This window comes from Grampus griseus, assembly GCF_964374135.1.
Source record: "Grampus griseus genome assembly, chromosome: 12".
NCBI lineage: Eukaryota > Metazoa > Chordata > Mammalia > Artiodactyla > Delphinidae > Grampus > Grampus griseus.
Genome location: NC_139006.1, coordinates 50,760,160 through 50,785,913, shown reverse-complemented (window position 1 = coordinate 50,785,913; position 25,754 = coordinate 50,760,160). Strand labels below are relative to the sequence as shown.

General features: G+C 40.0%; 1 protein-coding gene across 1 annotated transcript in view; it reads right to left on the bottom strand.

Annotated features, from left to right (window-relative positions):
- Window positions 1-17,337: 17,337 nt before the first annotated feature.
- GALNT1 (polypeptide N-acetylgalactosaminyltransferase 1) overlaps window positions 17,338-25,754 on the bottom strand; it is a 102,128-nt gene continuing 93,711 nt past the window's right edge. The window contains exons 11-13 of the mRNA XM_082668482.1: window positions 25,520-25,618; window positions 24,902-25,036; window positions 17,338-19,495 (exon numbers count right to left, since the gene is read on the bottom strand). Of these exons, the coding sequence (XP_082524608.1) occupies window positions 19,349-19,495; window positions 24,902-25,036; window positions 25,520-25,618 (381 nt within the window). The 3' untranslated portion in view covers window positions 17,338-19,348. The remainder of the gene's footprint in view (window positions 19,496-24,901; window positions 25,037-25,519; window positions 25,619-25,754) is intronic.

Here is a 25,754-nt window from a genome sequence, read left to right as displayed (position 1 = left end):
TTGGCAGATCAACTTGATGTTCCAGAGGCTTGGTTTTACACTTTGTTGAGCCTGGTCTTTTCCCACTTGGTTCTTGGCCCTGGGAATAGCTCTAAATCCTTAAGAAAAATGGTCTTTATTCCTATGGCTCTTATTGGGTTTCAACATAAAGTCTAAAGTGTTTATCAGGCCCCTGGAAATTGGAAGAATGTGAACTTGAAACTTTGTATTCTTGGTACCAAGCAACCTCTAAGATCTCTGCTCAGATCTTCTGCCTTCCAGCTGTTTTCCCCTGGGCTTCCTGGAGTTTCATCCTGTACACACTTAGTTGAATAAGCCAAGGATTTGAGGAAAATTTTGTATGCAGGTTTGGGGGTTCCCCTATGGCTCCTTCCTGTTGGGATTTCCTCCCTCCATTTCCAGCCACTCTGTTTCCTTCTAAATAAGATCTCTTACTCCTCAGCGTAAGACAACAGTCACTGCCTGTATGAACACTACTTTAGTGAGCTGTGTGCATTGGGGATCCTCTCTGTGGAAAAGCTATATATATGTCATTTTATCCAATGAAGGTCCTGCTAAACAAGCGTCAAATCCCCTACTTTTTCTGTCTTTTGTTCACTCTCCAGGGCCTTCAAACTTTCTTTTTAAAAATTGTCCTGGGGAATTCCCTGGTGGTCCAGTGGTTAGGACTCTATGCTTCCACTGCAGGGGGGGCCCGGGTTTGATCCCTGGTTGAGGAACAAGATCCCACAAGACAAGTGACATGGCCCCCCTGCCCCCCCACCCCCCGCAAAAAATTGTTGTCCAGGGTCATTAACTTATTGACTTACTGGGAAGAGGTTTAGCCTGACCCAAGCTACTCTCACTTTGCCCGAACTTTTTTTAAATTCTTTTTTTTGTTAATTAAAGTGTAGTTGAGTTACAATGTTATATTAGTTTCAGGTGTACACATAGTGATTTGATATTTTTATAGATTATACTCCATTTAAAGTTATTACAAAATATTGGTTATATTCCCTGTGCTACACATTACATCCTTGTATCTTACTTATTTTGTATCTAGTAGTTTGTACTTCTTAGTCCCCTTCCCCTATCTTGCTCCTCTCCCCACCACTCTCTCCACTGGTAGCCACTAGTTTGTTCTCTGTATCTATGAGTTTGTTTCTGTTTTGTTATATTCATTCATGTGATTTATTTTTTAGATTCCACATATAAGTGAAAACAGCGTTTGCCTTTCTCTGATTTGTTTTACTAAGCGTAAACCCTCCAGGTTTATCCACGTTGTTGCAAATAGCAAATTTCATTCTTTTTTATGGTTGAGTAATATTCCATTTGTGTGTGTGTATGTGTGTGTGTGTACCACAGCTTCTTTATCCATTAATATGTTGATGGGCACTTAGGTTGTTTCTATGTCTTGGCTATTGTAAATAATGCTGCTGTGAATATTGGGTGCATGTATCTTTTCTAATTAGTGCTCTTGTTTTCTTCAGATATAAACCCAGGAGTGGAACTGCTGGATCATATGGTAGCTCTATTTTTTATTTTTTGAGGAACCTCCATTGTTTTTCATAGTGGCTGTACCAGCTTACATTCCTACCAATAGTGAAATAGAGTTCCGTTTTCACCACACCCTTGCCAACACTTATTATTTGTTGTCTTTTTAGTGATAGATATTCTGACAGGTATGAGGTGAAATCACATTGTGGTTTGTTTTTTTTTTTAAGAAGGGTAGTGGCTTTAAGACATTTAAGAGGCAATCACCACCAACTATTATATTTTCTTTTGTTTTATTGGAGTATAGTTGCTTTACTATGTGTTAGTTTCTGCTGTACAGCAAAGTGAATCAGCTATATGTATACGTATATCCCCTTCTTTTTGGATTTCCTTCCCATTTAGGTCACCACAGAGCATTGAGTAGAGTTCCCTGGGCTATATAGTAGGTTCTCATTAGTTATCTGTTTTATACATAGTAGCATATATATGTCAATCCCAGTCACCCAATTCATCCCACCCCCCCTTTCCCGCCTTGGTGTCCATACATTTGTTCTCTATGATATGCATTAATATAGGATATTTGTTTTGCTCTTTCTGACTTATTTCACTCTGTATGACAGTCTCTAGGTCCATCTATGTCTCTGCAAATGGCAAAATTTCATTCCTTTTTATGGCTGAGTAATATTCCATTGTATATATGTACAACATCTTCTTTATCCATTCATCTGTCAATGGACATTTAGGTTGCTTCCATGTCTTGGCTATTGTAAATAGTGCTGCAATGAACACTGGGGTGCATGTATCTTTTGGAATTATGTTTTCTCTGGGTATATGCCCGGTAGTGGGATTGCTGGGTCATATGATAGTTCTATTTTTAGTTTTCTTAGGAACCTCCATACTGTTTTCCATAGTGGCTGTATCAATTTACATTCCCATCAACAGTTCCCTTTTTTTTTAAGCAGGTTCCCTTTTCTCCACACCCTGTCCAGCATTTATTGTTTGTAGATTTTTTGATGATGACCATTCTGACTGGTGTGAGATGATACCTTATGGTAGTTTTGACTTGAATTTCCATAATAATTAATGATGTTTAGCATCTTTTCATGTGTGACCCAAGATGTGATCTATCCTGGAGAATGTACTGTGTGCACTTGAGAAGAAAACGTATTCTGCAGCTTTTGGATGGAATGTTCTATAAATATCAATTAAGTCTGTCTGGTCTAATGTGTCATTTAAAGCTTGTGTCTCCTTATTAATTTTCTGTCTGGATGATCTGTCCATTGGTAAGTGGGGTGTGGGGTGTTAAAGTCCCCCACTATTATTGTGTTACTGTCAGTTTATCCCTTTTTGGCTATTAGTATTTGCCTTATATATTGAGGTTCTCCTACGCTGGGTGCATAAATATTTACAATTGTTGTATCTACTTCTTGGATTGATCCCTGATCATCATGTAGTGTCCGTCCTTGTCTCTTGTCACAGTCTTTATTTTAAAGTCTATTTTGTCTGGTACGAGTATTGCTACTCCAGCTTTCTTTTGATTTCCATTTGCATGGAATATCTTTTTCCACCCCCTCACTTGCAGTCTGTATGTGTCTCTAGGTCTGAAGTGGGTCTCTTGTAGACAGCATATATATGGGTCTTGTTTTTGTATCCATTCAGCCAGTCTGTTCCTATTACCATTTTCTTAATTGTTTTGTGTTTGTTTTTGTAGGTCATTTTCTTCTCTTGTGTTTCCCTCCTAGAGAAGTTTCTTTAGCATTTGTTATAAAGCTCACTTTGTGCTGCTGAATTCTTTTACCTTTTGCTTGTCTGTACAGCTTTTGATTTCTCCATCGAATCTGAATGATATCCTTGCTGGGTAGAGTAATCTTGGTTGTAGGCTTTTCCCTTTCATGACTTTAAATATATCCTGCCACTCCTTTCTGGCCTGCAGAGTTTATGCTGAAAAATCAGCTGATAACCTTATGGGGATTCCCTTGTATGTTGGGTTTCCCTTATTCCCTTTCTGGCCTGCAGAGTTTATGCTGAAAAATCAGCTGATAACCTTATGGGGATTCCCTTGTATGTTGGGATTCCCTTATTTGTTGCTTTTCCCTTGCTGCTTTGAATATTTTGTCTTTGAATTTAATTTTTGTTAGTTTGATTAATATGTGTCTCTTATGATTGTTTGGGTTTCATTGATCTTTTCTATTGTTTTTTTGGCCTCAATTTTATTTATTTCCTTGCTGATCCTTATTATTTCTTTCCTTCTTCTGGCTCTGGACTTTGTATTTCTTTTTCTAATTCCTTTTGATGGTAGGTTAGGTTGAGATTTTTCTTGTTTCTTGAAGTATGCCTGCATCACTATAAAGTTTCCTCTTAGAACTGCTTTTGCTGCATCTTGTAGACTTTGGAAAGTTGTGTTTTTATTTTCATGTCTCAATGTATTTTCTGACTTCCTCTTTTATTTCTATACTGACCCATTAGTTTTTTATTAGAATGTTGTTTAATCTCCTAGTGTTTTTGTTTTCCCTGTTTTTCTTCCTGTAATTAATTTCTGGCTTCATACCATGTGGTTGGAAAAGACGCTTGATATAGTTTCTATCCTCTTAACTTTTTTGAGACTTGTATTGTGGCTTAACATGTGATCTATCCTGGAGAATGCTTCATGAGCACTTGAAAAGAATGTGTTTTCTGCAGTTTTTGGATGGAATGTTCCATTATGTATCTGTTAATTCCAACTGGTCCAATGTGTCATTTGAGGCCACTGCTTTCTTATTGATTTTCCGTGTGATGATCTCTCCATTGATGTAAGTGGGGTGTTAAAGTCCCCTACTTTGATTATATTATTGTCAGTTTCTCCCTTTTTGTCTGTTAATATCTGCTTTATATATTTAGGTGCTCCTATATTAGGTGCATATTTGCTTACAAATATTATGTCCCTTTCTGTATTGATCCCTTTGTATAAAGTCTTCCTTTGTCTTTTTTATAAACTTTTAAAAAAATTATTATTTTTGGCTGCATCAGGTCTTAGTTGCGGCACATGGTATCTTCAGCGTGGCACGTGGGCTCTTCGTTGTGGTGCGTGGGCTTCTCTCTAGTTGTGGCGTGCAGGCTCTCTAGTTGTGGTGAGCAGGTTCCAGAGCGCATGGGCTCTGTAGTTGTAGCACATGGGCTCAGTAGTTGTGGCTCGTGGGCTCTAGAGTGCAGGCTCAGTAGTTGTGGCGCACCAGCTTAGTTGCTCTGCGGCATGTGGGATCTTCCTGGACAAGGGCTTGTCTCCTGCATTGGCAGGTGGATTCTTAACCACTGTGTCTCCTGCATTGGCAGGTGGATTCTTAACCACTGTGCCACCAGGGAAGTCCTAGTCTATTAATATTTAAAGTGATTTTTGATAGGTATGTTCTTTTTGCGGCACGCCATTTTGTTATTCACTTTCTGGTTGTTTTTGTAGTTCGCTGGTCTTCTTCTTTTAGTCTCTTCTCTTGTGGTTTGATGATTTTCTTTAATGTCATGTTTGTGTTCCTTTCTCTCTAGGTTTTCTATGTCTATTGTAAGTTTTTGATTTGTGGTTAGTGTGTAGTTCATATATGTTGACCTGTAACCTATAACTGACCTATAACTGTATCTACTTGATCTACTTGTTTAAAAATGTTAAAACACATTCTAAAAGCTCTGCATTTTTTACCACCCCCACCTTGTTTCATGTTTTGTGTGGGTTTTTTTCTTCTATTTCTATTTCTTGGCTGTGCCATGCAGCATGTGGGATCTTAGTTCCCCAACCAGGGATTGAACCTGCGCCCTCTGCAGTGGAAATGCATAGTCCTAACCACTGGACTGCTAGGGAAGTCCCTTGTTTCATGTTTTTGATGTCATATTTTACATTTTCATGCTTAGCCATTAACTGTTTATTGTAGTTATAGTTAATTTTACAGTGTTTTTGCCTTTGTACTAGGATATTTAAGTGGTTGATCCACAGACTTTACTATATATTTGCCTTTACCAGTGGGATTTTTCACTTCCTATAATTTATTTCTTGTTGTGGCTTTTTCTTTTTTACTTAAAGAAGACCCTTTAACACTTCTGTAAGGTCAGTTTAGTATTGATGAACTCTTTTAGTTTTTACTTTTGTGAGAAGCTCTTTCTCTCTCCTTCAGTTCTAAATGATAATCTTGCTGGGTAGAGTATCCTAGCTTGTAGGTTTTATCCTTTCAGCACATTAAGTATATCATGCCACTCCCTTCTGGCCTACAAAGTTTCTGCTGAAAAGTCAGCTGATAGCTTTATGGAGCTTCCCTTATATGTGACTCTTTGTTTTTCTCTTGTGGCTCTTAGAATTCTCTTTAACTTTTGACATTTTAATTATAATATGTCTTGTTGTAGGTGTCTTTGGATTCATCTTGTTTGGCACTCTGTGTTTCTTGTACCTGGATACCTATCTCCTTCTGTAGGTTAGGAAGTTTTCAGCCATCATTTCATCAAATATATTTTCTACCCCTTTTACCCTTTCTTCTCCAGCTGGGACCCCTATAATGCAAATCTTAGTATGCTTGATGTCCTAGAGGTCCCTTAAACTATTCTCAATATATATATATATTTTTTCACGGTACATGGGCCTCTCACTGTTGTGGCCTCTCCCGTTACAGAGCACAGGCTCTGGACACACAGGCTCTCTCAATCACTGCGCCACCAGGGAAGCCCCTCAACTTTTAAAATTTGTTTTTGTTGTTCTGATTGAGTAATTTCTGTTATTCTGTCTTCCAGATTGCTCTGATTTCTTCTTTTTTTTTTTGCATCTTTACTGGAGTATAATTGCTTTACAATGGTGTGTTAGTTTCTGCTTTATAACGAAGTGAATCAGTTATACGTATGTTCCCATATCTCTTCCCTCTTGCAACTCCCTTCCTCCCACCCTCCCTATCCCACCCCTCCGAGTGGTCACAAAGAACCAAGCTAATCTCCCTGTGCTATGCGGCTGCTTCCCACTAGCTATCTACCTTACATTTGGTAGTGTATATATGTCCATGCCTCCTTCTCGCTTTGTCACAGCTTACCCTTCCCCCTCCCCATATCCTCAAGTCCATTCTCCAGTAGGTCTGTGTCTTTATTCCTGTCTTACCCCTAGGTTCTTCATGACATTTTTTTCCTTAAATTCCATATATATGTGTTAGCATACGGTATTTGACTTTCTCCTTCTGACTTACTTCACTCTGTATGACAGACTCTAGGTCTATCCACCTCATTACAAATAGCTCAATTTCGTTTCTTTTTATGGCTGAGTAATATTCCATCATACATATGTGCCACATCTTCTTTATCCATTCATCTGATGATGGACACTTAGGTTGTTTCCATCTCCGGGCTATTGTAAATAGAGCTACAATGAACATTTTGGTACATGACTCTTTTTGAATTATGGTTTTCTCAGGGTATATGCCCAGTAGTGGGATTGCTGGGTCATATGGTAGTTCTATTTGTAGTTTTCTAAGGAACCTCCATACTGTTCTCCATAGTGGCTGAACCAATTCACATTCCCACCAGCAGTGCAAGAGTGTTCCCTTTTCTCCACACCCTCTCCAGCATTTATTGTTTGTAGATTTTTTGATAATGGCCATTCTGACTGGTGTGAGATGATATCTCATTGTAGTTTTGATTTGCATTTCTCTAGTGATTAATGATGTTGAGCATTCTTTCATGTGTTTGTTGGCAATCAATATATCTTCTTTGGAGAAATGTCTGTTTAGGTCTTCTGACCATTTTTGGATTGGGTTGTTTGTTTTTTTGTTATTGAGCTGCATGATCTGCTTATAAATTTTGGAGATTAATCCTTTGTCAGTTGCTTCATTTGCAAATATTTTCTCCCATTCTGAGAGTTGTCTTTTGGTCTTGTTTACGGTTTCCTTTGCTGTGCAAAAGCTTTGAAGTTTCATTAGGTCCCATTTGTTTATTTTTGTTTTTATTTCCATTTCTCTAGAAGGAGGGTCAAAAAGGATCTTGCTGTGATTTATGTCATAGAGTGTTCTGCCTATGTTTTCCTCTAAGAGTTTGATAGTTTCTGGCCTTACATTTAGGTCTTTAATCCATTTTGAGCTTATTTTTGTGTGTGGTGTTAGAGAGTGATCTAATCTCATACTTTTACATGTACCTGTCCAGTTTTCCCAGCACCACTTATTGAAGAGGCTGTCCTTTCTCCAGTGTACATTCCTGCCTCCTTTATCAAAGATAAGGTGACCATATGTGCGTGGGTTTATCTCTGGGCTTTCTATCCTGTTCCACTGAACTGTTTTTGTGCCAGTACCATACTGTTTTTGTGCCAGTACCATACTGTTTTTGTGCCAGTACCATACTGTATTGATTACTGTAGCTTTGTAGTCTAGTCTGAAGTCGGAGCCTGATTCCTCCAGCTCCGTTTTTCGTTCTCAAGATTGCTTTGGCTATTCGGGGTCTTTTGTGTTTCCATACAAATTGTGAAATTTTTTGTTCTAGTTCCGTGAAAAATGCCAATGGTAGTTTGATAGGGATTGCATTGAATCTGTAGATTGCTTTGGGTAGTAGAGTCATTTTCACAATGTGGACTCTTCCAATCCAAGAACATGGTATATCTCTCCATCTATTTGTATCATCTTTAATTTCTTTCATCAGTGTCTTATAATTTTCTGCATACAGGTCTTTTGTCTCCTTAGGTAGGTTTATTCCTAGATATTTTATTCTTTTTGTTGCAATGGTAAATGGGAGTGTTTTCTTGATTTCACTTTCAGATTTTTCATCCTTAGTGTATAGGAATGCCAGAGATTTCTGTGCATTAATTTTGTATCCTGCTACTTTACCAAATTCATTGATTAGCTCTAGTAGTTTTCTGGTAGCATCTTTAGGATTCTCTTTGTATAGTATCGTGTCATCTGCAAACAGTGACAGCTTTACTTCTTCTTTTCCGATTTGGATTCCTTTTATTTCCTTTTGTTCTCTGATTGCTGTGGCTAAAACTTCCAAAACTATGTTGAATAAGAGTGGTGAGAGTGGGCAACCTTGTCTTGTTCCTGATCTTAGTGGAAATGCTTTCAGTTTTTCACCATTGAGGACGATGTTGGCTGTGGGTTTGTCATATATGGCCTTTATTATGTTGAGGAAAGTTCCCTCTATGCCTACTTTCTGCAGGGTTTTTATCATAATTGGGTGTTGAATTTTGTTGAAAGCTTTCTCTGCATCTTTTGAGATGATCATATGGTTTTTCTCCTTCAATTTGTTAATATGGTGTATCACGTTGCTTGATTTGCGTATATTGAAGAATCCTTGCATTCCTGGAATAAACCCCACTTGATCATGGTGTATGATCCTTTTAATGTGCTGTTGGATTTCTGTTCGCCTGTGAAGCCATCTGGTCCTGGGATTTTGTTTGTTGGAAGATTTTTAATCACAGTTTCAATTTCAGTGCTTGTGATTGGCCTGTTCACATTTTCTATTTCTTCCTGATTCAGTCATGGCAGGTTGTGCATTTCTATGAATTTGTCCATTTCTTCCAGGTTGTCCATTTTATTGGCATAGAGTTGCTTGTAGTAATCTCTCATGATCTTTTGTATTTCTGCAGTGTCAGTTGTTACTTCTCCTTTTTCATTTCTAATTCTGTTGATTTGAGTCTTCTCCCTTTTTTTCTTGATGAGTCTGGCTAATGGTTTATCAATTTTGTTGATCTTCTCAGAGAATCAGCTTTTAGTTTTATTGATCTTTGCTATCGTTTCCTTCATTTCTTTTTCATTTATTCCTGATCTGATTTTTATGATTTGTTTCCTTCTGCTAACTTTGGGGTTTTTTTGTTCTTCTTTCTCTAATTGGTTTAGGTGCAAGGTTAAGTTGTTTATTCGAGATGTTTCCTGTTTCTTAAGGTAGGATTGTATTGCTGTAAACTTCCCTCTTAGAACTGCTTTTGCTGCATTCCATAGGTTTTGGGTCATCGTGTCTCCATTGTCATTTGTTTCTAGGTATTTTTTTATTTCCTCTTTGATTTCTTCAGTGATCACCTCATTATTAAGAAGTGTATTGTTTAGCCTCCATGTGTTTGTATTTTTTACAGATCTTTTCCTGTAATTGATATCTAGTCTCATAGTGTTGTGGTTGGAAAAGATACTTGATACAATTTGAGTTTTCTTAAATTTACCAAGGCTTGATTTGTGACCCAAGATATGATCTATCCTGGAGAATATTCCATGAGCACTTGAGAAAAATGTGTATTCTGTTGTTTTTGGATGGAATGTCCTATAAATATCAATTAAGCCCATCTTGTTTAGTGTATCATTTAAAGCTTGTGTTTCCTTATTTATTTTCATTTTGGATGATCTGTCCATTGGTGAAAGTGGGGTGTTAAAGTCCCCTAATATGAATGTGTTACTGTCGATTTCCCCTTTTATGGCTGTTAGTATTTGCCTTATGTATTGAGGTGCTCCTATGTTGGGTGCATAAATATTTACAATTGTTATATCTTCTCCTTGGATCGATCCCTTGATCATTATGTAGTGTCCTTCTTTGTCTCTTCTAATAGTCTTTATTTTAAATTCTATTTTGTCTGATATGAGAATTGCTACTCCAGCTTTCTTTTGGTTTCCATTTGCATGGAATATATTTTTCCATCCCCTTACTTTCAGTCTGTATGTGTCTCTAGGTCTGAAGTGGGTCTCTTGTAGACAGCAAATATATGGGTCTTGTTTTTGTATCCATTCAGCCAATCTGTGTCTTCTGGTGGGAGCATTTAGTCCATTTACATTTAAGGTAATTATCGATATGTATGTTCCTATTCCCATTTTCTTAATTGTTTTGGGTTCGTTATTGTAGGTCTTTTCCTTCTCTTGTATTTCTTGCCTAGAGAAGTTCCTTTAGCATTTGTTGTAAAGCTGGTTTCGTGGTGCTAAACTCTCTCAGCTTTTGCTTGTCTGTAAAGGTTTTAATTTCTCCATCAAATCTGAATGAGATCCTTGCTGGGTAGAGTAATCTTGGTTGCAGGTTTTTCTCCTTCATTACTTTAAATATGTCCTGCCAGTCCCTTCTGGCTTGCAGTTTCTGCTGAAACATCAGCTGTTAACCTTATGGGGATTCCCTTGTGTGTTATTTGTTGTTTTTCCCTTGCTGCTTTTAATATGCTTTCTTTGTATTTAATTTTTGACAGTTTGATTAATATGTGTCTTGGCAGATTTCTCCTTGGATTTATCCTGTATGGGACTCTCCGTGCTTCCTGGACTTGATTAACTATTTCCTTTCCCATATTAGGGAAGTTTTCAACTATAATCTTTCAAATATTTTCTCAGTCCCGTTCATTTTCTCTTCTTCTTCTGGAACCCCTATAATTCAAATGTTGGTGCGTTTAGTGTTGTCCCAGAGGTCTCTGAGACTGTCCTCAGTTCTCATTCTTTTTTCTTTATTCTGCTCTGCAGTAGTTATTTCCACTATTTTATCTTCCAGGTCACTTACCTGTTCTTCTGACTCAGTTATTCTGCTATTGATCCCATCTAGAGTATTTTTAATTTCATTTATTGAGTTGTTCATCGTTGTTTGTTTCATCTTTAGTTCTTCTAGGTCCTTATTAAATGTATCTTGCATTTTGTCTATTCTATTTCCAAGATTTTGGATCATCTTTACTATCATTATTCTGAATTCTTTTTCAGGTAGACTGCCTATTTCCTCTTCATTTGTTAGGCCTGGTGGGTTTTTATCTTGCTCCTTCATCTGCTGTGTGTTTTTCTGTCTTCTCATTTTGCTTATCTTCCTGTGTTTGGGGTCTCCTTTTTGCAGGCTGCAGGTTCGTAGTTCCCATTGTTTTTGGTGTCTGTTCCCAGTGGCTAAAGTTGGTTCAGTGGGTTGTGTAGGCTTCCTGGTGGAGGGGACTAGTGCCTGTGTTCTGGTGGATGAGGCTGGATCTTGTCTTTCTGGTGGGCAGGTCCACGTCTGATGGTGTGTTTTGGGGTGTCTGTGGACTTATTATGATTTTAGGCAGCCTCTCTGCTAATGGGTGGGGTTGTGTCCCTGTCTTGCTAGTTGTTTGGCATAGGGTGTCCAGCAGTGTAGCTTGCTGGTCGTTGAGTGAAGCTGGGTGTTGATGTTGAGATGGAGATCTCTGGGAGATTTTCGCCGTTTGATATTATGTGGAGCTGGGAGGTCTCTTGTGGAGCAGTGTCCTAAAGTTGGCTCTCCCACCTCAGAGGTGACTCCTGGCTGCAGCACCAAGAGCCTCTCATCCCAACGAATTTGGGATGATTCGTTGTCTATTCATTTATTCCACAGATGCAGGGTACATCAAGTTGATTGTGGAGCTTTAATCCTCTGCTTCTGAGGCTGCTGGGAGAGATTTCCCTTTCTCTTCTTTGTTCTCACAGCTCCCGGGGCTCAGCTTTGGATTTGGCCCCACCTCTGCGTATAGGTTGCTGGAGGGCGTCTGTTCTTCACTCTGACGGGACGGGGTTAAAAAAGCCGCTGATTCGGGGGCTCTGGCTCACTCAGGCCAGGGGGAGGGAGGGGTACGGATGCGGGGTGAGCCTGCAGCGGCAGAGGTCGGCGTGACGTTGCACCAGCCTGAGGCGCGCCGTGCGTTCTCCCGGGGAAGTTGTCCCTGGATCCCGGGACCCTGGCAGTGGCAGGCTGCACAGGCTCCCCAGAAGGGGGGTGTGGATAGTGACCTGTGCTTGCACACAGGCTTCTTGGTGGCGGCAGCAGCAGCCTTAGCGTCTCATGCCCGTCTCTGGGGTCCGCGCTTTTAGCCGCGGTTCGCGCCCGTCTCTGGAGTTCCTTTAAGCAGCGCTCTTAATCCCCTCTCCTCGCGCACCAGGAAACAAAGAGGGAAGAAAAAGTCTCTTGCCTCTTCTGCAGCCCCAGACTTCTCCCCGGCCTCCCTCCTGGCCAGCCGTGGCGCACTAACCCCTTCAGGCTGTGTTCACGCTGCCAACCCCAGTCCTCTCCCTGCGCTCTGACCAAAGTCCGAGCCTCAGCTCCCAGCCCCGCCCGCCCCGGAGGGTGAGCAGACAAGCCTCTCGGGCTGGTGAGTGCCGGTCGGCACCTATCCTCTGTGCAGGAATCTCTCTGCTTTGCCCTCCGCACCCCTGCTGCTGTGCTCTCCTCCGCGGCTCCGAAGCTTCCACCTCCGCCACCCGCAGTCACTGCCTGCGAAGGGGCTTCCTAGTGTGTGGAAACCTTTCCTCCTTCTCGGCTCCCTCCCACTGGTGCAGGTCCCGTCCCTATCCTTTTGTCTCTATTTATTCTTTTTTCTTTTGCCCTACCCGGGTACGTGGGGAGTTTCTTGCCTTTTGGGAGGTCTGAGGTCTTCTGCCAGCGTTCAGTAGGTGTTCTGTAGGAGTTCTTCCACATGTAGATGTATTTCTGGCGTATCTGTGGGGAGGAAGGTGATCTCTGCGTCTTACTCTTCTGCCATCTTCCCCTCTGAGTTCTTCTGTATCACTTAATCTGCTGTTAATTCCCTCTGTGTGTTTTTCATTTCAGTTATTGTATCCATCAGCTCTGACTGGTTCTTTTTATATTTTCTAGTTCCTTATTAAAATTCTTACAGTGTCAATTCTATTCTTTCCCCTAGTTCAGTTAGCATTCTTATTACTATTGCTTTGAATTCTTTCTCAGGTAAATTATTTATCTCTGTTTCATTAGGGTTTTTTTCCCTTGATCTTTTGTTTGAAACATATTCCTCTGTAGGCTCATTTTAACTTTCCATGTCTCTATGAAATTAGGTGAAACAGTTACCTATCCTGGTCTTGAAGGTGTGTCCTTGTATGGGAGCATTCTATGCAGTCTGAGTGTGCCCAGTAGCTTTGGCGCAGAGCTGGTTCTCAAAAGAGCAAGAACTGCCTCTTTCCCTGGGGTGTTCTGGGAGCCACCTCTTTGGTGGGAGGTAAGAACGGAATTGGAGGGGCTAGAGCCAGAGCCAGGTGCAAGCTGGGGCCTTCCTATGCTCAATGGCTGTAACTGCTCTACTGGGGCCAGGGCTGGGGCCTAAGGGGATGGAGCTGGAGCTGCAAGGGAGTTGGGTTTCTCCCAGGTGTGGTAGCAGCCTCCACCTTGGTTTGGGATATGGCTGAGGCCTGAGGACTTGGGGCTACACTTCTGTGGTTTCACTTTTTCCCTGGTGTGCACGCCTTGGTTAGAGGCTGGGTTGGCGTAGGAGGGGTTGATGCCATGCCACTGAGCTGGCCCAGCCCCCTCCCACATGTATACAAAGCTCCAATGATGCTTCTCTCTGCCCTGGAGCTAGCTTCACTCCCTTCCGAGTCTGCGCAAGGACTGGTGCTCTCGTGATGGTCTCCACCCTGGAGATAGCCTTGCTCGCTCCTGTGTGTGTGCACCAAAGGGCTCGCTGGCAATGGCTGGCCAGAGGCAGGGCCGGGTCTGAGCTGGCTCAGTTCTCTCCAAGTATGCATACGCTCATTGAAAACTACAGCTTCTGCCTTAGTGGCAAGCAGCACCAGAGCAAGGGGGACTGGAGCCAGGAGCCCAGTGCAGGCTCGGGAGTGTGCTAGGGTGGTCCCGGCAAACTGGCCAGAGCCCCAGGCAGTTTTCAATCTGCTGCCTCCACACTGTGATCGGAAGTAAGCAAGTCCACGCATATGTTCTTCAAGAATGGGGTCTCAGTTTCCTATAGCCCTCAGGTAAGCCCCACTGGTTTTCAAACTCACTAAAAGCGCTCATCTTCCTGATGTCAGGCCCCTGTGCTGGCGTGCCTAGTAAGTGGCTGGAACCCCTCACTACCCGGGGAGGATCCCTGAGCCTGTGATCTCTCCCTCCTCTTCTGTATCCCCCACTAGGGGTGCAGGTCTCCACCAGATTGCTTCTTTTCCCTTCCTACCAGGCTCTGTGTGGATCTTTCTTTACAGCCTTGGTTGTGGAAGAGCTGTTCTGCTAGTCCCCACGCTGACCTGAGAGTCGCTCCATATGTATTTGTAGTTTTGATGTGTTTGTGAGGGGAGGTGAGCTCAGCATCCTCCTATTCCACCGTCTTTGTCTTCAGCAAACTTTTTTTTTTTTTAACATTCATACTGGGGACTCACTTCCTCTTTTATATAGTGATTTCATAATTTGTGGAGTGTAGGGAACTGGATATTTTTCAAAAAGACTTGTATTCTAATGATTCCCAGCAAAGGCCATAAATCTACTTTTTCTTGATCTGCAGACCTCATGAGTGTGGCATTAAACCCTTGATCTGGGTAAAAGCAGGCCTTATGATTACAGAGGTGGCACCATCCTCATCACCATTTACACTCGCAAGAGGGGCAGAGTTAGTCAACCACTTTTTGGTTTCCTTCACGAGGTGCCAGACTTCTTTACCTATCTTTAGGTGTAACTCCTCTGACTATCCCAGCTTTATGCATATCTTTAATTCTCCAACTTTGTTCAGGCCTAAGCTCCTATTCCCCAAACTCTCGTTACTATATTTTGTCCTTGGAGAGGAAGGGCTTTCATGTTTAGCAGTTACATCTGTGGCTTAAGTTTATGTATCCTTTTTTTCCCCCAGACATTAGGGATTTTCTATATTTTCTTCTGAGCTCAGCATCCCAATAGGAAATATGTTAGTTGTAATTTATTCAGCCTCTGGGTGTTTTGTAGCAGTGAAGAAAATCTTGCTATCTTCCTTATTTCCCCCAGTACTTTATTGAGGTATAATTCACGTACAATAAAATGCATATATCCTAAGTACACAGCTCAAAAAATTTTTAAAAGTTTATGCATGTTACCATCATCTAAATCACTTTATAGAATACTCCCATCATTCCAGAAAGTTCTCTCATGCTTGTTTCCACCCTGTGCTCACCCAGAGGTAACCACTCTGTATTTGCTTTGCCTGTTCTTGAACCTGATATAAATGTAACATGTCTAGCTTTCTTTGTTCAACATTTTTTAGACTTATCCTTGTTGTTCTATCAGGAATTCACTTTTTAAAATCGCAGACTAATATCCCAGTGTATAAATGTACCATTAGTTTGATTATCCACTAACTTGCTGATGGATATTTGGGTAGTTCCCAGTTTGGAACTATGAGAATATTCTTGCACAAATCTTGCTGTGGGCCCATATACTTGTCTCTCTTGGTTGTATCTGTGGACGTAGAGTCACTGAGTCATGGGGTAGGCAAATGTTTACCTTTATGAGGAACTGGCAAGCTCTTTCCCAAGGTGACAATACCAATTGACATACACCAGTTGCTCCACATTCTCACCATTCAGCAGGTACGCAGTGTGATTTCCTTGTGGTTTCATGGTTTCATCTTGCATTCCCTGATGACTGATGTTGGGCACCTTTTCCTGTGCTAATTGCACATTTGGATAGTTTCTGTGAAGTGTGTATTCAAGTCACTGATTTTTATATTGTGTTACTTTTGAAATGGCTTTTACAAGTTGTTTTTCTGCATATGAATCCTTTGTCATTTACATGTATTGCAAATGTTTTCTCCTTGGTCATGGCTTGCCTTTTTACCTTAATAGTATCTTCTTGATGAGAAGGGTTTAATTTTGGTGAAATTTATCAGTTTTTATCTTTTATGGTTGACATCTTTTGTGTCCTAAAATACCTGCCTATCCTGAGAGTCATGGAGATACTGTTTTCTTCTAGAAGATTTGCTTTGCCTTCACATTTAGGTCTCTGATCAATTTTGAATAAATGCACATTGCATTAAAGCATCAATGTTTGGTGTTTTCTCATACAGGTATCATTACTCCAGGTCCAACTGAAATCACATTCCATAACAACTTACTGAATTGCTTGGTGTTTTTGTTGAAAAGTCAGTAATTACATACGTGTGGATCTATTTCTGGACTCTCTATTCTATCCATTGATCTACGTCTGTCCTAACTCTAGTACCACACTCAATTTCTGTAGCTTTAAAGCAAGTCATAAAATCGAGTAAAGTCTTCCAACTTTTTTTTCTTCTTCAAGATTTTCTTGGCTATTTTGGGTCTGCTGCATTTCATGTATATTTGCCAATTTCTACAAGAAAGCCTCATATTTTGATTTCATTGGATCTGCAGATCAATTTGTGGGCAATGAGATCTTAACAGTATGTAGTCTTTCAATTCATGAACATAACGTATCGATTGCAGTGTTCCACAGTTTCTCTCAGCAATGTTTTGTTGTTTTCCGGGTAGAAGTCTTGCACCTCTCTTGTTACCTTACTTTTGAGGTATTTGACTTCTTTGATGATAAATTATATATTTAAAATTTAATTCCCAATTGTTTGTTGCTAGTGTATAGACAGTACAACTGAGTTTTGCCTCATATCCTGCAAAATTATCAGTTCTGATAGATTTATCAAGCAAACACTTCAAGAAATGATTTTCTGAACAGTAAAAAGTGATTCACTCTTTGTATACCTCTTTTTACAGTTATCACCTCAGAAATACTACCTTCTTTCTGATTTCCTTCTCCTTTGCAGAATATGTAATTCTGGAGTTAAATTTATTCTTGGTATAGTTCTTAAAAAATGGAGACAGCACCAAATCTTTACAGAGAAACCTTTGTTTTTCAGCTGAATGTAGAATAGGGAAATGAGGACATGACCTACATGCTGCCTTTTATTTGCAGAACGGTGAACAAAGTACTATTTTTCAAGATCCCAATTAGAACAGAAAGACATATTAAAATGGGTTGGGATTGGAGTAGGGTGAACAGATTGGTGAGATTCAAATTGTCCTTAACTGTCACATTTACGAATTATTCACTAGTCAAGTAATAATCCCATCTTTTCATCCTTTGCTTTCTTCTTCATTCATTCCTTTCTTCCCAATTTAATTTTTAACAGTGTTTAGCACACTGCCTAATCTACAAAGAGCTATAGAGAACAGAGATCTATTTTAACTTCAGATAAAACCAATGTAAAGCAAAACTATTCAGGAATATTTTATATTTTCAAAGTACTTAGGAATTCTTTAATTAGAAAAATAAAGGCAATGGGATTATCTATTGGATTCTAAAAGTAACCAAGAATTAAATCACTCACATCCCCCTCTTAAAAAAACACAACAAAACCTTAAATTACATTGCTGTTAAGTTTTCTTACAGTAAGAAATAAGACCAACCTACACTAGAGTACAAAAACCTGAAATTCTGAGCATGAAAATAATTTATTGATTAGACATCTGGTTTATTCAAGCATAAGGCCTACCAAAGATAGCATTAACACAGCTCATGGAATAGGAAAAAAACCCCATCCAGCACCTCCTTTGTCTCAGATTTCCTGGGGACAAAATTTGTGCATTCTGTACTACAGCCTCACCCTAAAGCATCCACATGTGCTTGATATTAACGAATAGGATATGAGAAACTTTCTGTACACTCAACTTGGCAAGCATCATTAGTGATGCAACAACATTTTTAGGCACAAGAAATAGCACTGCCTGCAGTGAGAGCCTTTGACAAAGAAAATATCATTAAATATAATCTTACAAATAGGAAGAAAAATATATGCACTTTTGCCAATGGACTGCTTTACGTATCAGGAAAAATGTCACAATCAGATTTTCTTTCGATAATTAAAACAATTTAATTGATACTCAACTTTAATCAATACTCAGGTTATCTTGTATTAAAAATCAGAAAAATAAAACAGATTTAACCTAAATGCAATTTAGGGAAGAAATGCAGGACTAATAATATGGAATAATAGTTGCACTTCTTCAGCTAACTCATTAAAAAATGCCAATTAAACATTTTCAGTCAAATTTTATTTAAAAAAAAAGCAGCAGATCAACATTACAATTCAAGAACCTAATCTAAATATGCACTTGACAATGAAGCACATCTGAGTATGGAGTGAAAAAAGTTTTTTCCAAAAAACCATCAAAGGTATCATCTCCAAATACCCAAATAATAAATCACTTCTGCAGGCCGTCTATTGAGTGGAATCATAAACAAAGAACAGAAGATTTATTGCTGTGAAAACAAATCTGTAGTACAGTAGTATGAATCTTGGGTATTTATTAAACATAGTCAGTTGAATCAAGTTAGGAAGTTGAAAATCTAATAAGAAATTTGTGTGTGAGAGAAAGTCTATAAGCCAGTTGACCCAAGAGCAACTGAGATATCAAACTTGTTCAGTGAAACCAGACATTATTTTAAATCTCCATTTTTTGAAGGCAATTAAAAATTACAATTCCAACAGCCCACAAACCAAATAAAAAAAACAACTGTAGAAAGCAATTAAAACTACGTTCAAGGAGCCACTTTTTCAGCTCAATTTCAGCACCCCAAGGAAAAAAAAAGCATCCATGACTATCACAGATGAAAACAGAATGAAATGTCATTGGAATCAGTTATTTTCCCCCACTGAGGTATAAAATCTATATAGAAATTTGATACTATACTATAACAAATTGTACTTCTCATAGTTCTGTTTTAATTTCCTTTAAACCCTGTTTAATATAGTCTTTTTAATTGTAAAAATGTTTTCATGATTCTGAATCTGGTTCCAGTTCTTTTTCATTTATTTTTATATCAATATTTAATATACTGGCTACCAGTTCTAATCAGAAAAAAAATCTTGGACATCTCTTCATTATAACAGCACATTCAGCAGAAATGACTGATGTGCAAGCAAACCATAAAAGGTGCAGCTCTCTGGAAAGCACATTTCGTAGATTGTTTCAGTCTGAATATTCTTTACAATGATTCTTGATGAAAGACTCTTAATCTTGTAAACATCAGTGTGCACAATCTCGCTACTAACGTAGTTTCACGTCCTTGGACAGGAAGGCCGGTTCACAGCTAGTGAAAGAGAGAGCAGTTTAAGTTTTAATGGCTGATAAACCTTAGATCCTGCAGGAGGAAAGCACTTTTCCTTTTTTGCTACTTAAGAATGTGGCAGAAATGTATGCTGAGGTAGCCCAGTCAATCCTTATTTTTTTCTTTGTTTGTAAATTTGGTCTCAGAATATTTCTGGAAGGGTTACATTTCGAAGAAGCCACTGCTGGGACCGGCTTCCATTGCAGTCTCTAATGCTGGGCACCTGGCTGTCCTCTTCTGTGGCTTTATCCAGGCACTGATTACTGTTCACATGCTGCAGGGTTAATTTCTGAAAATGACAGGAAAGAAGTCTTAATATGAAAGTGGAAAACAAAACCAAAACACCTCAACCATTTTTTGTGATTATGAAATTCCTCTGTAGAAAAGGGATTACTTAAGACAATGGAGAAATGTACCTGTGTAAAGACAGCATTAAGAGCTATGTCGGGGGAGAAAGGCACTGGGGGTACAGGGCATTCTGCTGGATTTGCAGTCAGATGACCTCAATTCTAAGTCCCAATTCTGCCATAAGCTCTGTAATACTGTGAGAAATTTTACTTTTTTGTGCTTCAGTTTCCTAAAAAAGTGATCAGATTAGTGATTTCTAATTTAGGATCCTCAACCTATTTTCAAAAAGCTATCTCAAAACTGCTTCGTTTTCCCATGATAAGGCTCTTCAAATTAATTCTGTGATTCCAAGTTTCAAGTCTTTAGAAACTCAGGTCTTTTTGAAGACTCGAAATCGTAAGATTTATACAACAGTCCTTAATAAGTGGCTGACAGATGTGGCTATATACCTTCCTCTCTACTTGTCTGCATTCCGGACTTGATGCTGTCATGCTGATTTTTAGGATAATTTCAAAAGAACATGACAGATGAGAGTTAACAGACACATACTGACCATACTAATGAATCCGATACCAAGCCCCGGTCAGGTGGAGAACTCCAAAGCAGCTATGTAGGCATCTGCATTAAGCGTTATCCTAATAAGTATGTATGTAACTATAAGGAAATATGTTTATTCACACATTTTTACTCACGGCTCTATTGTAATGTAATTCTTTTATCTCATTTAATTTTCATAAGGAACATTTCATTTTTTTTTTTTTTTTTTTTTTTTTACGGTATGCGGGCCTCTCACTGTTGTGGCCTCTCCCATTGCGGAGCACAGGCTCCGGACGCACAGGCTCAGTGGCCATGGCTCACGGGCCCAGCCGCTCCACAGCATGTGGGATCCTCCCAGACCAGGGCACGAACCCGTGTCCCCTGCATCGGCAGGCGGACTCTCAACCACTGCGCCACCAGGGAAGCCCGGAACATTTCATTTTCATAAGGCCTCTTTTGTACCTATTTGAACTTCAAACAAAGCAAAACCTAATGACTGTATACAGTACAGCTACTTTAGCTTTCAGTCACTTCTGTGTTATGCTCCATGTGGAAGCTGGCAAAAGGCAGTGCACATTCGCAGATGTCACAGTTTACTCTCAACACTGACTTCAGTAATATCGAAGGGTCAGTGTTAGATACTTTACTTTAGCTCCAATAAATGCATAACAAGAAGACCGGGAAGGGCTTCCCTGGTGGCGCAGTGGTTAAGAATCTGCCTGCCAATGCAGGAGACACGGGTTCGAGTCCTGGTCCGGTAAGATCCCACATGCCACAGAGCAGCTAAGCCCATGCGCCACAACTACTAGGCCTGCGCTGTAGAACCCATGCTCTGCAACAAGAGAAGCCACGGCAATGAGAAGCCTGCGCACCGCAACAAAGAGTAGCGCACCGCAACGAAGAGTAGCCCCCGCTCTCCGCAACTAGAGAAAGCCTGTGCAAAGACCCAACGCACCCATACATGCATACATGCATACATACATATATAAAAAGACCGGGAAAAGTCAGCATGGCTGGGGCTGTTTTTACTTTTATGCAGATGCTGTGTAGTTTGTTTTGAGGGGATGCATTTTGCAGTCAGACATTTCTGTAGTGAACCCCAGATTTGTCACATGTCAACAATATGCCCCTGAGCAAAAACCTCTCTCAGCCCCAGGTCCCTCATCTATAAAATGGGGACAAGAATGCTTCTAGAGCTGTGCGGAAATGTTAAGATAATGAACAGAAAGTGCCACCCAGCTCAGAGGCACTCATACAACATCCTGAGCAGCCACGGACACAGTCTGGCAGCCCCGAGAGCGAAGCACACAGCTTGCTGCTAAGGCCTTTGGTCATTTGTAAGACAAAAACAAAGCACTTTAAAAAGAACCCCCCAAACATTCCAGAAGGCCCTTCAAAGCTTCTCTGAGTGGCCAACTTCATCAGGCCCACTGTCAGTATTAATAAAAACAAAGAAGCACAACAAAAAACTTAGTTGGGAAATTGGTCTTTATCACCCTAATTTTTAAAAATGTCATTATTTCACTTATTGAGAATCATTAAAATAAACTTGTAACAAAGACAGAGGTTATTGATACATGCTGGGTATTTAACTGCTCAAAATTAAGACAGAATCCCTATAATTTCAGGAAGCTAACATCCCTTCAGGAGACCAGGACTCTGGTGAAGAGCCCTGTTCCAGACACAGCTCTCTGGCTGCTGACAGCAGGGGCACAGTTCTGTGGCTCGTGACTCTGTGGGGACTGTGGTCACCGTACTCAGCGGAGGATCCATCAGCATGGACTAGTTTCCACACAGAAAGAGTGTAACTAAGGCAACAGGCTAATTGTAACCTCTGAAAGGAGGATGAAAGCTATAGTTATCATTGCATAAAGTCCACCTGCAACCTAGAAAAAAAATAATTTGCCGCCCTCTACCCCTAATCTCTAGATATAACTGTGTTAAAATCTACATTTTCATTCCAGAAAGGACAGCTACAAGTAGTCAAAGCAAAAGAGCCTGGTGTCGTAAACTCTCTGCAATGTATACTATAAACAAGACAAAGATATAATATACAAATTTAATAGAAGACAGTATGGTATTGTGCAAAGAATCCTGGATTAAGAATCCCAGGTCTGTCTGAGATCTGGTAACACCATTTACCTGCTCTGTGACCTTGGGCAATTAACTTCCATTCTGGGCTTCAATGTCCACATGTATTAAAAACAATGTCCTGAATTTTATTTCTAGGGTTCCTTTGAAATCTAAGATTTCATGACTTTAGATTATACATTACTGACATAAGTGTTATTCTTCCAGACTGCAGTTTTCAACTGATGGAGGCAGGACAACTCTGATGGGCCGTCCGGAGCTCCCTGTGCAGTCAGCTCAGACTGTGGGACCCACATCGCAGCTTGACTCCTCCCTCTGCCAATTCTTCTGTCTCCCTTTTCACAGGTGTTGATCTAAAGGATGCTCCCTAATAAACATCCTGAATACGAACCTTGGAGTGGAGTCTGCTTCTGGGAGAACCCAGCCGGCAATACTAGAATTTAATCTCAGTGAAGACACCTTGCAGAGTGCTCCAGGGGTTTTAAAACTTTACACTCATAACTGGTTCTTTCAAAATATCCTAAATCACTTCTAGCTCCTTAATTTCTAAGCAAACATCTACTTCTGAATAACTGCTGTGGTAGACTGTGTATCTTATACACAGTCTGCCAATGGCCATTCCCACTCCCTGTCTCCTGGCCACATCACACCATAAAGACTGGAAATGCAAATGCCTGCTTTCCCAGCCTCCCCTTATGGCTGGGGGATCACTATGAGATGAAGTTCTGGCCCATGGGGCACAGCAGAGCCTGCTGCAGGGGATCCAGGAAAAGCTTTGGCTTTCCTGATAAAGAGCAATTCACGCAGTAGTGCAACATTCCTCTTCCCTTCTTCCTGTCTTGAGTTGGGTGTGATGGTGAGCACTGTAGCAGCCTTCTAGAGGCTACAAGAAAAAGCCAAGAATATTGCTGCAATGTTATCCCTGACATCACTGTATCACTGAATCCATGCCAGAAGCCACTTACATCCAGACTTAAGAAAAAACTAAACCACTATTTGTTCATGCTACTATAAATAGGTTTATATTACCTAATTAAACATACCATCATTCTTCAATGAACATATACAATTGGGAGGCTTTTTAATTTTCAAAATATTTTGGCTTCACAATGACTGTGGGGTGCCACTGGCATTTACTGTCTGGACTCAGAGATGCCATATATCCTGCAGGACCTGGGGCAGCTACATCCAAAATGGCAACGGCATGCACCATGGAAAACCCTGCAACAGAATATTCAGGCCACTTCCAACAGTCATATTAACTGAGCTACTGCTCGCTCGCTCTCTCTCTCTCTCTCTCTCTCTCTCTCTCTCACACACACACACACACACTTTTTTTTTAACTATAGTTTGATACTGTGAAGGGAGACCCAGGATTTATAAAACATGGTCTTTGCCCTCCAGGATCTAACTAATAGTGGAGAAAAAGACTGGTAGATAAATAACTACAAAGAAGCACAGAATTACAGGGGTCAGAGACAATTGTAATTAAGACAGAGAGAGCTAATTTCTGGCTGCGATCCACGGAAGTGATGTCAATTCTGGGCTCTCAAGAACAGGCAGGATTTGTTAGGCAGATGGAACTGTATGATCTTAAATGTAAAGTGGGAAAGTACAGGATACGTTCAGGGAATAGCTGGTCGAAGATGAAAAGTAGACCAGGGTTTGTATGTGATGCAGTATACGGAGAAAAGACAGCCAAAGTCACAACTTGGTTTGGGCATCTCCATTGAGGGGGTAGAATGAAGCAGCAGAGTGAGCCAAGCAGACAAAAGAAGTAGAGAAAAAGCTAAGAGAAGAAACTAAACAGTAGTGCATCTAAAGCCAATGGATACAAGGATTTTAAAAGAGCATCTGCTTAGCAATAGTAAATACTACAGAGAAGTTAAGAAAAAGAGACGAGAATGTCCTGGCTTTGCATCCAGGGGCTGTTTCTATATAGTGTCAGACCAAGGCAGAAGCCAGGTTGAAGAACCAGAGGCACAAGTGCCAGCCATTCACTCGCCATCATACGGCACAGGAGAAAAGTAGGATGGTATGTACAAAATAAAATAGGCAAAAGTCTGTCCCAACATGAAGAAGAAAACCAGTGCTTGTAAGCGGAAGAAAAAGAACCAGAGAAAGATATATTGAAGATGCTGGTGCTGGTTCCAGAACCATAGAGCAAAAAAGCATAAGTTGGGAGGTTAGCCAGGTATGAGGAAAGGAAGAGAGGTTTACTGGAGATGCTTTGATTGCTTTTAAGTACCGCTATTTGAGTACAACATATAGCAGGTGGGGAGAGGGAGTGGCTCCAGAGGAAAGCAAAGACAAATAGTTTTATTATATATGTCACTGAAAAATCACTGAGCCAGAGAATTTCGTTAATTAAATCTCACCTTTTACCTCAGTGTTTAATTCGGTAATTTTAAAAGCCTACTTAACCGTTCCATTTCTACCACAGTGGCTGGCAAAGCTTAAGGACATACGGAGGGAAGAGTGATTACATAGTAACAACAAGGACCCAGGGACTGGAGGCAATTCTAATTTAATTACTGGAGAGATTAAAACATGTTTATTTTACGTATATTGCTTTTCCTACCTGTCAATTCTTGGAGTATAAGAACAATTTGATCCATATGCAGATTCCACAAGAATTCACTCTTCTAGATATAAAATATTTTATACAATACACCCAATGACACCCAATTTTATTCCTATATTCAACTGGATAACTTACCACCGGATCATACTCCCAAAGCTGGTTGCCTTTTAGGTGGTGGCATTTGAGCATTGTGACTGGGCCATTAAGTTTGGAGACATCCAAGCAAAGGTCATCTGTTCTAATTTCTTTGTTGGCAGTGTAAGAGAAAACCTGAAAAACAAAAATGCACACATATAAGCTTTAACAGCAAAATAAATTAGCGTTTTATATGCCCAAGAATCTGGCAGAGAAAAAGACAAGTATTTCAAGATACATGCTTTTTGAACTTTATTAGTGTAATGGAGAATAAATAACTCAGAAAAGACACCACTATTTTTGCAGAGAGGAAAAAAAAATGATCTTAAGTTCTCTGTATATACGGAGTGTACTGTCAAGGGTTGTCATCTGTTTGACTAAAAAGGGCAGAATAAATCTCACGTACAACAATGTAAACACAGTTCTCAGAAAGGGCCTTTTACAAATGTTTCATTTAAAAAATAATCATTAGATTGAAGGCTCTATTCTCCTAAAGTCTTTATTATTTTCTCTTTAAAGGTAGGAAAATATTTCCTGAATGATGTCATGAAATAAAAAAGGAAGAAGATGAAAACAAATCCAAAAATTACCCCTTTAAAGCTTTACTAAAATACTCACCTGATTACCTCCCATACCGTGACAGTTAAAAATTCCAACTTTTTCATTCTCTTTTCTAGCCATGTTATCTAGACACTGATTTGTTTCCACATTTCGTATCTAGGGGGACAATGAATAATGAAAAATATCACGAGTTAGAGAGGTTAACTAGACAGACACATACATATCTAACACACACATTAAAATCAATCTAAACTTCCCACTAAATCTCTTAATTCCTTAGGTAAGGGCTATG